We start from the raw sequence: 15502 nt of genomic DNA on the forward strand, positions 1-15502 counted from the left end.
TCTTATTTTCCCATGCTAGTTATGGAGGTTCCCGAATCTGAAATGCTCATTTCTCTCGTAGGAGACGCAAAACTTCCTTTTACCTTCTTTGATTTTGTGGCTGGGTCTAACAATGAAATTAACAGACAGATTAACAGGAGGAAAATCATACAAATCCATTGAATATTTTTACATGTACATGGGAGTCTTCAGAAGGAAAATGAAGACCCAAAGCCGTTAGGCCCGAAGTTTATATACCTTTTTACACAAAGAACAAATGGTGGGGATGAGACAGACAAGGGGGCTTGGGCTAGGGGCAGTAGATTGTACAACAGTGACTATTAAACGTATGGGATAAACTAATGGAAGGTAAGGGTTATTTTAGTAGGTTTGTTTGCACAGGTCCATTTCAGTGTCAGTTCCATCTCTGGTGATAAGAATGTTCTTCTCTTCCTGGTAGAGGGAGGGCACCTTTCTCATGGGAAGTTTTATGACAGGGCTTTAAGTAGAAAGTAGGAGGTCAGAGAGCCCTTCCTGCATTTGCTGTTTCCTAGTGCCTTCAGATCAAAATAATCAATATGCTAAAGTGGCATATTTCAGGGTGGCATGTTCTAAACCCCTTCATTTTCTGCCTTAGTTATTTAAATCTTGTTTCCTTATAACACCTTCTCATCCATCGCATTCTCTTGAATGCTCCTATATACTACCAAGAATCACTGATATTTATTTGTGCATAATTATGTGTCATAGTTTTAGTTTGTTTACCCAGTGAGACCATAAGGTCTAGAAAGAAGGGTCACGGTTTAGATTTTTTCCAGTTTCCTACAATGCCTCTGTTTCTTGCATTCTGTAGGTACTCATTTCAACATTTGTAGAATGAAAGTGATTACAAGAAACCATTAGTCCTGGCCCTGACTAAAACTAAAACTCCTTATTTCCCCCGTACCTCCCCACCATCTGCCCCCAAGTTTGGAGGCAAATAAAAATATGAACTCTAGCAAGAACTTCCAATTTCTGGAAGCACTACTTTTCATTTTAACATAATTATCCATTTTAATGACATTATTATATGGTAGTTGATCTGGAAAATATTGCTGATTTTTTTCTTCCTCTTGAGTGGCAAAAAGGGAGAGCACAGCTTTCCAAGATCTCCAAATACCATGATGTCTACAAATTGAAAAATCTAGTAAGATTTTTAATTTCCAAGTGTGGTGGTTTCCAAATTATGGCATGTCAATAGGAGAGTTCCTTATGTACTCAGATTGATCTGTTTGCATTTACCCATCAATAACACTGCTGTTGGTACAGGACTAAGGGAAATATTTACTGACCTAAAAGATTATCAGCACCGTGTGCCAGTTCTCCAAAGTGGGATTTAACAGATGATCTCTGAGGTTCAGAAAGAAACAGATAGTATACACATACATGCATATGCACACAAAATTTTTATCTCATTATACAAATTTGCTATTTTGTTCTACTATGTACACAGCATACTAGTACATTATATAGTCAACAAACATACACATGTTAAAGTTCTGAGTTTATTATATCAGAGCCTTTGTTTCTGCTTCTCTTTAGCTTAAATTTCTCTTAGCTGTTGTATACAGCAGAGCTCTCAATTTTTTTGTTTTTGTTTTTAGATTCTGGTTTCCTATCAAAAAATCAACAATCAATCATCTGGATTTAGGCTGGCTCTGCTGTCTGTGTGAAAATTCTATTGGTATTCAAACTCGTAAGGGGAGGAGAGTCTTGCTGATTCTCCAACATACAAAAATGAAAATTTTATCACTTACACTGGCCAAGTTGGAAAATGTCTTACAAATTTTGATTTTGGCTCTGGTTTGGGATTTGGCCCACTGAAAATACAATTATAAGGTCTATACAATAACTTTCTCTAGTCAATTATAAGGTCTATACAATAACTTTCTCTAGACTTAGGCGGTCACCTCAGGAATCACTAATTCCCTCGATCTCTGGCTTACATCTAATAGTCAGTGAAACCACTCACTTGTCAACATCTTAAATGCCCCTACCATCTTTCCTGCCTACCAGAACCTCAAATTTGGAAGAGTTAAATGAGTTGTATTCTACATGTCTATGCCAAGGCTGCTGGACTAAGTTGGAAAAAATACACAAAATTTAACAGATTGTAAATTCTGTCACCACTGTGGGATCCAAAGAAATCCTACTTTTCACTAGTCAGATGACTCAGTGAAAATGATTCCTTCAAATTGCCTTCATTCTTTTTGAAGTGTCTGCTTATCATCCTCTCCACCCCCTAATTTTCCATAAACTGCTTATCTTATTAAGAAAATACAAGCCATAACCCATATATTCCTTTCTGAAAGAATGCTGGTGGTGTCTCTTACCTAAAGTAATTATTCCATCTTTGCAGTGGCTCCAACATCCTCTGGAATATCAGGTACTTAATGCTATTATCCTTCTTTTTCTCTATTCTTTCACTTTCTACTTGCCCCTTTCCACCAGAATAAAAAGAATTAGTAAGGTCTCCCATGTAATAAGTAGTAAGGTTTCATGTAATAAATAATAATTGAAAAAACAAAAGCCTTCTTAGAAACCACATCTTCCAGCTACCACCCCTTTTCTCTACTTCTTTTCATAGCCAAATTTTTGGAAAGTTTTTAATTGCTGCCTCCATTTATCCCAAATCCAATCAATCAAATAATTCTCTTGATTCTACATCCTGACTGTATCTCAAAATCAATCACTATATTCCTACTCTGGTCCAAGCCATGATCATCTCTCCTTTGACAATACTTCCCATCATTTCCTACATTCACTTTTGCCCTCCAGTCTTCTTTGCACAACAACTAAAATGTTACTTTAAAAACTCAAGTCTCATCATGTTAACTCCTTCATTAAAAATCTCAGAGTTTGGGCTTCCCTGGTGGCGCAGCGGTTGAGAGTCCGCCTGCCGATGCAGGGGACACGGGTTCGTGCCCCGGTCCGGGAGGATCCCACATGCCGCGGAGCGGCTGGGCCCGTGAGCCATGGCCGCTGAGCCTGCGCGTCCGGAGCCTGTGCCCCGCAATGGGAGAGGCCACAACAGTGAGAGGCCCGTGTACCGCAAAAAAAAAAAACAAAAAACTCAAAGTTTTTCTTTGAACATAAATCATCATGGTTTATATATAGCCTCATGGGATCTGGCCCTTATCTTATTTTAATTCTCTAACTTAGCCTGGCTTCCTATGTCATAATCATACAAGTTTGTTTTCTCTTCTGTAAAGTTTCTATGACTTTATCAACTTAGCACACTCTGCCTGAAATATTTATCTAGCATTCACCTCACTCCTACTTATCTCATCTTTTGGGTTTCAGCTTAAGCTCACTTCCTCAGAGAAACCTCCCCTAATCTTCCCAGAGTAGGTTAAGCCTTCCAGATATATGCTTTTGTTGTACCTTGTAATTTTCTTTGTAGCATTCATCATAATTATAAGTAGTTATTTACTTGACATTTATTTCCCTTGCTAGATGTAAACTTCATAAGGATTTTTGCCTTGTTCAGTGATTAATTTCCATATTACTGCCTGGGTTATAGCAAACATTCATACATTTGTTGAATGGTTGAATGAATGAAGGAAAGGCCATATTAAGAATATAAAACATGATAAAAACAAATCCTTTACAGTGAGAACAGACCTTCTTTTTATTCATATATTGAGATAAACTGCAGAGACTGAAAGACAAAAATTCATCATAAATCATTCAGCAGAACACTCATTAAAAATCAAATGCATTTTCTTTAACAGAGTTCTCACACAGAAAATTTTATTTTATATAAGTCTGATATAACATTAAATATTTTACAAATCAGACATTTCATTGACATTTCATTTTGAAATCTAATTGTATAATCTTGAATGCACTATAGACAAATAAAGTTAAGATCTCCTTTACCAATTTCACTTCATTTAACTTACACAAGGCTTCCAGTAAAATTCCATCACACCTTGAAAATTACCTGCAGCTTTTAAAAAACATGATCTAAACTTCATATGGAAAGAAAGTCTTATGTAGCAACCCAAAAATTAAACAAAAAAGGTAAGAAGCATTTCTTAATACAAATAAATTATAAAAATATTATTTATGTGTGAGTTTCTTTCTTCTCATTGATATAGTCATCCATCCATATACAGTCCAAAGCAGTTCATTTTTAAATTGATGCTTAAAATACTCCGATGTTATTGAAAAATCTCTATTATTTTAGTGGTGCTTTTAAATGGCAAAGTAGAATATCAGATTAGAATGTCCCAACTCATGGACTGAAGTGAATGAGACATTCACATTCATGCCAGATGTCATCTGTTATGCAGTTACCAGACAGCTTGGCAACGAGTAATTCCAATTTTTTATGGTAACTTACTAAAACATTCCAAGAAACACTTCTTACCCCTACATACTTCCAGATTGCTATAGAAAGATACAATTATATTTGAAGTATGGGCCTTATAATAGGAATCTCTGTTAAAATATGGGAAAGATCAACAGAAAGAATCCACACCAATGAAATTCTGTGGACTGATTTTCAAAGTTAGAAATAAGAAAATCCACTGCTAATGGAAGCCCTGCTCTGTGCAAATATAATGTGGTATATATTAAACAATCACATATTTGAGGTATTAGCTGGAAAAAATATATATATATACGTGTATATATATATATATATATACACACACACACACACACACGTATACATGGACACATCCACAGAATATTCACAAATCTATTGGCCCCAAAACCAGCAGATAATAAAATTAAATAAATGAAAAGGAATCACATATCAACAGGAAAGTTACATACAGGAAGTTACAAAAAATGTGATTACATAATCCTTAATATAAGGAATATGTTTTGAACTAGTGTTTTGAGGGAAAATGTTTCCATTTATACGAAACTGTCTATTTAATAGTAATAAAACAAAGAGGAAGCCTGAATTCGAGGACTGTATTGCCTGCCAGATTATTAAAGGAATGTGCAAGAATTATTGAAGATCATCATTCTACCCACTTCTTCTTTGAACTTAAAAATTAGAATTAAAAAAACTTTGAAGTTATTGTGAGACTACTCTCTTTTCTTTTTCATGGGTTTATGGAGAATTTTATGGACTTTGGGCAGTAGTCCAATATGGCCAAGAGACAAGGTTTTTCAGCTATCTAGTACAGATTAAAATTAAGATTTATTGTTCATTTTCAGAAGATTTTCTGTTCAGTTAGGAAAAAAGATTATGGGGCTTCCCTGGTGGTGCAGTGGTTAAGAGTCCGCCTGACGATGCAGGGGACATGGGTTCATGCCCCAGTCTGGGAGGATTCCACATGCCGCGGAGCGGCTGGGCCCGTGAGCCATGGCCGCTGAGCCTGCGCGTCCGGAGCCTGTGCTCCGCAACGGGAGAGGCCACAACAGTGGGAGGCCCGCGTACCACATAAAAAAAAAAAAAAAAAAGAAAAAAGATTATGAATGCCTTTTCAGTTGGTTCACTCAGTATGAAGACAGATAATAGTAAGAGTAATACTCAACACAAGCTTCATATGGGAAAGCTAAATAAGTGCACAAATTCTCCTTTTGAATCATTTGGTCTTTTGACATAATTCTTACTTAACTAAAAAGATGGCTCATTTGGTCCTCAGGCCAACATCTAGAAATATTTCACTGCCTTAACACAGGTGGGATATTTTTTAAATGAAATACGTTAGAATGCATTATTAAGTAATACTAACACGTCACATCTGTTAAATAACAGCTGCATTTAAAAATATTACAAATCAACAAAGGGAAATCAAGAGGTTAACCATTTCTCTCAGTAACAATTTTACATACTAGTATAACTAAAGATTTAACAGGAAGAACACTTAAGCATGAAAGTGCAATTAAAGCAAAGGGCTGGAATTCTATCTTCCTGTTCCTAATAACACCTGAGCTGACATAAAAGCAAAGTGGTTTAATGCACTGGCATATATATACCTTAAGGGCTTACTCTTCTCTACCAAATCTTTGTAATTATCATATATAAGAATGTAATGATTATGAAACAAATACTTATTTAAGCATTCAAATGCAGTCTGTTCCCAAAACATATTGTTTTCACTTATTATTTCTCATTGTTGAGAATTAAATTCTCAGATTTGATCACAATAAATTCCAAAACTTACAAATGACTAGCACCTATTTGGAAACAAAGGAATTAAAAGAGGAGGAGAAAAGGTACTATTTACTTTCCCCCAAATCCTCGCAAAGACAATGATGTTTGTGTATGTGTTTAAAAAGGGATAAAAATGTAAAGTACTAATAAATATAATTGCTGCCAAGCTTCTAAAATACCAGTTAGAAAAGCTAGTAAATCAATACTCAAAGATTGAGGGCTTTTAGGCAATGATTAAAATGAAGAGGACAAGTTATCAAATTAAATTGGAAAGCTCAGGTAGCTAAAAATAAGATGGCAAAATGGAATTTTTGTTAGAAGAGCAGCAAATGTGAAAATCTTACATCTCAAGATAGCTGACACTGTAAATCATACACTTTGATTAAAAACAAAAAGATAGTAGAAGTCTTTTTACTTTGTAGAATTAACCCCAAATTCTAAGACACTTGGACGGGCCTTTACACCATGATATAGGTGACATTAAGGACTTACTTTTTACTTGCATACTTTACATGTGGCTTAAATTGTCAGGCACTCGATCAGTCATTTCCCACAGTTGTTTGAAAATTTTATCAAATGCATTTTATGAAATGAAATGTAATGCAACTGAAATATAGTACTGTCCAAAAGCCATGTATGACTTCACAATATATAACTTCACTTAACTTGATAACTTCACCTATCCCCTTAAAGTCAGGATTAAGGGAAAAAGAATCAGTCAACAAGAGTTCAATTCACATAAGCATCAATCACAATAGTGTAAATATCCCATTAAAACTGGAAAAATAATGGATGAAATTTTTTCATTTATATTTGTATAGGTTTTCTGATGCATATAAACTTTCAAAGTTAATTAGAATGCTATGACCTTGTTTTTAAGAAACTAATTCTATAGGCTGAAGAAAATATTTTAAATTGTATTTTCTTTTAAGCACGATATTTTTTCTTTTTAAGGTTGCATTTCTAAAGAAAGTTGGTTAAGCTGTCCAGTTTTCCTAGGATAGTATGCTGTTTAGTTAAACAACTAATTCAATCAAGCATTTCTATTGATTTACCTGGAAAAGGGGATACAAGAGAACATTTAAAAAAGAATGGTCATTTCAGAAGTTCTATTCAACAGATGGTATATAAATTACATTCAGAAAAAAATCTTTAAATAAAAGAACACTGCACTCTAACTAGCATTCTCTCACACACAAAAAAACCTAACCAAAGATGTGCTCATGTTCTGTTAAATGAGTATGAAAGCAAAATCATTAAAATACAACTGTTAAACATAGAAGAAAGAAAAAAAACATAGAAGACTAGAAATCAAATAGTTTCACATCCAACATACAGGCACCAAAAACTTCAATTTCCAGCTGATTTTTCCAATTTATATTACGGATTTAATTATAAGGAGCTTATTCCTATAGGATTAATTGAATTACTCAATGGTGAATAGATTTTAGCTCAAATTTTTGTAAGGATAACTTGCTATAAATCACTATTCTACCTACTGCTATGTTTCTGCTCACTGCTGTATATGGCCAAACAGATCATGCTCTGATCAAGTAAGTCTCATGTTAATCTACCTATATGTTTACGAGTTGGCAATCAGGTTAAAAGGCACAAAGCTTCATTTCAGTAGTAATTTTTCCTATTACTTAGACAATATTAAGAACTCATTTAGTTTCGGATCCTGTTTACTAAGGATCCTGATCACTAAGAAGAAACTGCAAATTTCCATGGGGGGTAAAACAGGTAGGCCCTTTTCTTCATAAATTTTAGCAGCCTTCAAAGATGTATATATATGAGCATTTGGGGGCCTTTTAGGTACTGGAATTGCAAATGACATAACTGCAATTTACTGTTGAAGACCCTTTTTGGTTAATGTTTATATAGCCATTTCCTCATATTTTCTTTAAAATCTATCAGTATAGCATTTCATTTCTATGCATGGTTTAGCAATTCATAAAACTAAATAAATAGCAAACTGATACTTTACACCAGTTCATTTATCTCAATATATAATTTAGAATATAATGGCAATATTAAAAATATCGATTCCCTCTACGCTGATAATGCTACAAGATTTTACACGAAGTTAAACAACTTTTGTTTTTTCTTTTCTTTTTGATAAAGTTTCATTGCAACCTCCACACACTGGACACCTGACAAGGAAAATGTAATTTCGTCATAAAACATTTATTCCATCACTTTAAACTAAAGTGTCTCATGGAGCTAAACACCGAAAGAATTTAAATAAAAAGGCAATAACCTGTATATACAGAAAATGATCATTCCATAAATATTTACATGACAAGGGAAAAAAATTGAGAATCTAAAACCAGAAATGGCTACAGGTGTGATAATCCTTTCTCAAGACATTTTTAGTTAGGAATCATATAAGCTTTTAAAGTGAAAATAATTGCAGAAGCATAACTAAAATATTAATTTTAGTTTTCAGTTTCTTACTATTTAAAGGAGCCAGTAGGTCATAAACAGTCCAAGATTTCAGGGACCAACTATTCAGTTTAGTTTTCAACATCAAATCTTTTTCTTTAGCTCTCATGATGAAACTAAACTTACTTACAGAAAAAATAGAGAGTACTCTAAAAGGTATAAATAAAATTCCAGTTCATCCTCCTTTATAAATACTGGTCAGCCGCTCCAATTCTTTACAGTTGTCCATGCTCAAGGCATCTGCCTTCCTTCGGAGTCGTTCATCATGGTATACTTTTGCTGCATACTGCATATCTGTTTCTGTTAACAACAACCAAAAAATTTTCTAAGTAAATAGTAATTAGATCAACTAGTTGTTTAAACTCAAAGATGTTTTCATATAAGTCCTTCAATATATTTCTATTAACTGTTTGTTTGTTTTAAAGAAATCCAAGTACTAGACCTAAAAGCCATTTGGAATCCTACCACGTGAAACAAACACAGAGGGACTTCCGTGGTGGTGCAGTGGTTAAGAATCCGCCTGCCAATGCAGGGTTCACAAGTTCGAGCCCTGGTCTGGGAAGATCCCATGTGCTGCAGAGCAACTAAGCCTGTGCGCCACAACTACAGAGCCCATGTGCCACAACTACTGAAGCCCTCGTGCGCTAGGGCCCACGTGCCGCAACTACTAAGCCCAAGTGCTGCAACTACTGAAGCCAGCACGCCTGGAGCCGGTGCTCCGCAACAAGAAGCCCGCGCACTGCAACAAAAGAGTAAGCCCCGCTCCACTGAATTTGTTGAACTGTATATTGAAAATTTTAAACATACACAAGTTGAGTACCACAATAAACACTCTAAAACCCCTCACCTTGATTGACCAATTCTTCACATTTTGTGAAACTATTGATATTGATCTTGTCGGATTGTTAAAAGATTAATCTAAATTATGCCAGAAAAACTACTTGGCTTATGCTAGGGATGGAGTAAAAAAAAAATAATAATAAAAAATAATAATATAGAATACTTATGTACTTATGGGTACAAGACATTACGCTAAGTGTTACCATATATTATCTGTTATGGTCCATATTTTAATGACAAGATAACTAAGATTTAGAGAGGTTAAGTAACTAGGTAATGTGTTGGTGAAGACAGGATCTTGCAAGGCAGTCCCAGAGCCGGCACTTTAAACATAACATTACACTCCTTCATAAACATGAATATCTTTCCTTCTTTCTTTCTGTTTATGCAGTCAATTCCCAATTTTTATTTAAGGTAATAGAATGTAAGTATGCATAACCCCCAAATCACCCGTATTTGGCTGGGGACTAGGACTTGTATTTGAAAATGAGATATCTAATGTGCTCATCATTCTCTTAGCACAAAATAAGCAGGTCTTTCATACATTCATTCATATGAATTCATTAATCATTCATCCAACTGTTCATATATCCATCAAAAATTTACTCTGCCTATGTTGTACCAACAATTGTGCAAGGTGCTACAGGTCAAAAAATTAGGTGAAATAAAATTAAATAAGTAAAATTTGGGAAATACTTCCCTTAAGACCTTTGGCTAATGCACGGTTGCCCCAACCTCAACAATACTGGCATTTGGGGCTAGATAATTCTTGGTGTGGAGGTTGTCCTGTGCATCCTAGAATGTTAGGCAGCATCCCTGGCCTTAACCCATCAGATGCCAGTAGCAATCCCTTCCACCCCAACCCCGTGTTGACGCTCACAGTTTCCAGACATTACCAAATGTCCCCTGGGAGGCAGGGGCAAATCATTCCCAGCTGAAAAACCACTGGTCTTATGTAACCTTCTCCACTTTGAGAACATACTGATTCACAGACTCAGAGACTTAGAAACCAAGGAGGTTTCTCCTCTAACTATCAGTATATAGATGAAGAAACCAATGCCAGAGATAAGAACTCTCTTAGAAGTATACAATGGTTATGTTTTATCAAATTTTCTCTAGTGGATAAGAGGTGATAATTGCTCCCATTTTCTGAGTATTTACTACATGTGAAACACTTCAACTATTGCCTGATTTAATTTTCACAACAAGCCCATAAAGTTAGGTATTAGAGAGAAGACTGTGAAGCACAGTGCCTAGATTATGAAAGCAAATTGGTTTTGAATCACAGATCACCTCAATGACCTTGGGCAAGTTACTAATTAATCTCTCTATGCCTCAGTTTCCTCATATGTAGAGTGGGTATAATCGCCTCACAGTGTCATTGTGGAGCTTAAATGAGTTAATATATATAAAGGGCTTGGGACAATGACTGAAAAAATAGGCATTATATAAATTATAGTTACTTCCTGTACCCACTCATCATCATCATCATCCATTTTATACACGAGGGAATAAATTCATAGAGGTTAGAATATTCGGCCTTAATCACTCAGCTAAAAATTTCAGACCTAGGATTCAACTTTAGCCTGTTTAATTCCAATGTCTACACTATATGGTCTATATTATTATCTGGAACAGTAAGAAAAACAAAAAACTATAATAACAGTTCACATGGAGCATCTCAGCAGATTCTTATGGTCAATAGTCAATCTTTTTATAGATATAACTGCTTAAATTAAGGAAGCTGAGGCTGGAAGAGGCTAAACAAATTAAGTGTTCACAAGAACTTCTCTACCTACAAAATAACTAAAGGAAAGTGGAATGTCAACAAAACTCATTGTACATTAAGTGTTACCTGTTGAAGCTAAATTGATGAAGAGTTTCAAATTTAATTCTGAAACAGGATACATATTAAAACTGATGACATAGTTTATACCAGGATTTTTTTCTTTCTTAGTGGTACATAAAATAATGTTGCATGTTACAACTGACAACATCTTAAATACAATGAAATTTGATATTATCTACTTATTCCATCAAATGTTTATTAAGAACAATAACATAAATACCATTTATTAAGTTCTTGCCATGTGCCAAATATTCTTATAAGACCACATGTACATTAAAACATATTGTCTCATTTAAGTACTGGGCTCCGAGTATGTGCCAGGCAATTCTAGAACATTCCTTGAGTAGGGAAATCTACAGTAATCAATTCCAAAGACTCTGAATAAGTTTTTAAATGTTAAATATTTGATAAACTTACTTTGTTGTCTTTCTTTCCAGCAATTATTTCGAATATTAGTCACATAATCTTCTTCCACACTCTTTTCTACCTTTTGTAATAACATTCCTTTATATTCATTTTTAAAGTCTTTGTTGACATAATAAACGACACCCAAGTTTTCTGTCTGCATTTTAATCGTTTGCCCTGATCCACTGTAAAAGAAATGCTTGATCATTATTTTTTAAATAAAATTGTACATTCTGATCTGCTTCTACAAATCAAGCTAATAAAAATTATTAAAAAGTCAATATTGGTAATCAAATATTTAATATCTCAAATTACCTAAAACCACCATTTATGTCATAAAAAAGTAATCATATTTTAATACATTATGTTCCTATAAGTTCTCTCAATTTTTAGTTAATAAAAAACTTATTTGGAAAAAATAAATCACTTCTTATTTTTAGACCAATCTGTTTTTAATACTATATAATCACTAGCAATATGATTTTACAAAGTTTCCATTATATTCATTGTATTACCACTAAAGTTTTTTGGAAGGTATGCTGCATTAAATTTGCTATATGTCCTGATCGCTTATATATAAAGTATATTGTGGAAAAATACCTCACATAACAAAAAAGTAATATTTGCTTTTATTTAATCAATATTTTATAAACAGAAGAGTGAAGTCATATCCTCTTTAACGACACAAATCCTATGTGAGATCAATCACAACTCTACTTTTGTCTTTAAAGTCGTTTTGTCTTCTAAAGCTTTTTGTCTTTGATGTCAACACATTACCTATTACATTAAATTGCCATCAAGTTCGACAGATGTAACACTTCTGTGTTTTGTCTGTTCAACAAAGTAACACTTCTGTCTTTATCCACAATAGAACAGAAATGTAAACTAACATAATACAAACTTATTGCATAAGTAAACTACCTTTAAAACTAGACATTTTAAAATCAGGTACACATGTAGTAATAGAATATTTGGCACTTCAAAGTTTAAAAGAGCACAAGGCCCTTTAAAGTTAGTTAGGTAAGAAACAAGAGTTCTTTTTTTGTAAAACTTCACTGAGCTACTTACGATCTGGGATATAAGGAATAAGGAGGATTAGAGACCATCAATTGGCTTAATAATGACACGAGGATCAATACAATAATGGGCATCAGCTGGATAAACACAGAAAAACCTCCCTACAAAAAAATCATCAAAGAATAACAAATTGTAATATAACTTTAGTTGTCAATAATCCAACAATTGTCAAACATTTTTAGAGGAAGAAAGGACATTTGAGATAATCGGTTCAGTGCTTCCAAATCCGCCTGATCATACCAACGTCCTGGGGTGATTCTTAAAAATACAACTTTTTAGGTGCTTCACCTAGAGATCCTGATCATGATTTGGAAAACATTGGTATAACCTGATCTCATTTTACAGATGAGGAAGTTCTCTGTCTCCCTCTTTTTCTTCGTACAGAGACTCTATCAATACGCAGCAGGTTGCAAAACTATTTTTATCATGGATTTGAGGGTGGAACATGGACACTGATGAGAGTGGCACAGCTGGGGACCAGACCTTTTAATTTCTGGTCCAGTGCCCTTTCCATTTACCTTTCTCCTTCACGTAATTTAACAGCTATATGCAATTAGGTATAACTGCATTAGAATAAGGCAAGTTACTTCTAATTTAATTTTTTCAGTATTAATTCTAAATTATTTAGAACCAACAATAAGAATTTACGTTCAGAACATGCACACTGCAAGTTTACCTTCATTAGAATCATAGAATACCAAATGTGAAGGTGTCATATTGCCCAACCACCCCTCACCTTGACTTCTACTCCTGCTCCCCCAATATCCCTAAGGATTCTCTAGTCTCTATTGAACACCTCTGGTAAAAGAAAACTCATCACTTCCTTTTAAAACAACTTGCCCTATTTTCAGACAACTCTATGCTCTTCCTGAGCTGAAATTTGCCATTTTCTGATTTCTAATCATATCATAAACATACATCTCCTCTTTCTTCTTCTCTTTCATGTCCACTATGTTGATGCTGATGTTGACTGCTATAGCCAGCTCGTCCATTTGAAAATGAATGTACACTACCTAGAAAATTAAAAGCAAGGTTAAATTAGGGAGAACAATTATCATCAGAAAAATCATATTTTCCTTTATATTTTTATTTATTTTTAATTACTAAAACAATGCATGTTTGAGTAATGAATGCTTATTGCCCTCTCCTCTTGTGAGTGAAGGGTGGACAAAACCAGGAATGATTCTTCTTTGCTTCCCTTAAACTAAGGAGAAGCTCTTTCTTGATGAAAACTTGAATGAGAGGTCCTTCCTAATACTGCATACAGAGAGGACTTTTGCTGTGGTTGGTTGATTTTACAAACCTTGGATCATTAATCTGAAACTCTGCTTTCTGCATTTATCAATGAATCACAAGTACTTCTAGAAATCAAAAGCTCGTGCTCTAATTCATTTTTTAAAAAACAGCTGTATAATATACTATGGTACAGGTGGACCACAATTTTCAAACATTTTCTTGTTGATGGATATTCAAGTTGTTTTCAAAAAAGGTGACCAGGGGCTTCCCTGGTGGCGCAGTGGTTGAGAGTCCGCCTGCCGATGCAGGGGACACGGGTTCGTGCCCCGGTCCGGGAAGATCCCACGTGCCGCGGAGCGTCTGGGCCCGTGAGCCATGGCCGCTGAGCCTGAGCGTCCGGAGCCTGTGCTCCGCAGCGGGAGAGGCCACAACAGTTAGAGGCCCGCGTACCGCAAAAAATAAAAAGGTGACCAACCAGAAATGGCTATCACTGATAAAGTAAACTGTGTTATAACAAGCAAAAGAACTGCAAATCAACTATCAGAAAAATTCACTATTGTCTGAAAGATTTCTAATTGTTCCCAGCATATTTTTAGTCAAAATTATTAGTCTGAATAATTTTTTTGTGAGAGGTAATTATGTATCCTAGTATGTCAAAATGCAGGTTATATTTTCAGTCATTAATTTGTATTTACACATCCTCTTTCTTTCAAGGATGCTTTACAAAATGCCTTATCAATGATCACAATCTTTCTAAATAATATCCAGACAGGACTACCAGGCCAAATTATATTGCTACATTCATAAAGACTATCCTAATTTTGAATGGGATGTTAAACTTAGCACCTTTTGTTACTGCTGTAAACAAGACTGGAGCTATAATTTTAAACACCTTAGAGAAGCTACTCTTAAAGAAAATTAATTTCCACACAAGCAACTTACAGTAAATGTAAGTAAAACACAGTACTACTTATGCTGGTACTAAAAATCTATTCATTTAGTAGTACTTCTACAGTATTTCACTTTGATAGCGTAGTTCAAGAAATTATTTCTATCTTAATGTAATTTTTTAAAACCCACTTACTTTATATGTAACTTATGATTCAGACATTTCAATGGACAGTACCTCCACATACATCCATATTAACAATCTACAATATTATTAATGAAATCTATAAAGATCTTCAAAGAACCAATGTCAAATAGTCTTTCAAGGTACAGGTTACTTCCTACAATTGTATTGGCACTTAACTAATGCATTGCCACTGGATTTCCTACTTACAGATCCTTTCTTCAGCTCTATGTAAAATACACAACATCTTTTAAAAAATAAAGTATGTTCTAGGAAAAAGACAGACTTACAATAAAGGTAATAAGTCTAACAATTTTCTCCTATCTTTATGAAAAACCATCACAGGATCATAATACTATAAGAAAATGTCAGGGAGAAGGTACATAAATCTCTAAATAGCCTAACTGGAGGTGATGATCTCTAGCTTCATAAAGTACAA

At 34.5% G+C, this 15502-nt stretch overlaps 1 protein-coding gene across 3 annotated transcripts in view; it reads right to left on the reverse strand.

The window, feature by feature from the left end:
• Window positions 1–3636: 3636 nt before the first annotated feature.
• Window positions 3637–15502, reverse strand: part of DNAJB14 (DnaJ heat shock protein family (Hsp40) member B14) — a 47405-nt gene continuing 35539 nt past the window's right edge. For all 3 annotated transcript variants that reach the window (XM_060012039.1, XM_060012038.1, XM_060012040.1), the window contains 4 exons: window positions 13674–13768; window positions 12747–12856; window positions 11691–11863; window positions 3637–8884 (listed from right to left, as the gene is read on the reverse strand). In XM_060012039.1, the coding sequence (XP_059868022.1) occupies window positions 8760–8884; window positions 11691–11863; window positions 12747–12856; window positions 13674–13768 (503 nt within the window). In that variant the 3' untranslated portion in view covers window positions 3637–8759. The remainder of the gene's footprint in view (window positions 8885–11690; window positions 11864–12746; window positions 12857–13673; window positions 13769–15502) is intronic.

This window comes from Delphinus delphis, chromosome 5 (assembly GCF_949987515.2).
Source record: "Delphinus delphis chromosome 5, mDelDel1.2, whole genome shotgun sequence".
In the NCBI taxonomy this organism is placed as follows: Eukaryota; Metazoa; Chordata; class Mammalia; order Artiodactyla; family Delphinidae; genus Delphinus; species Delphinus delphis.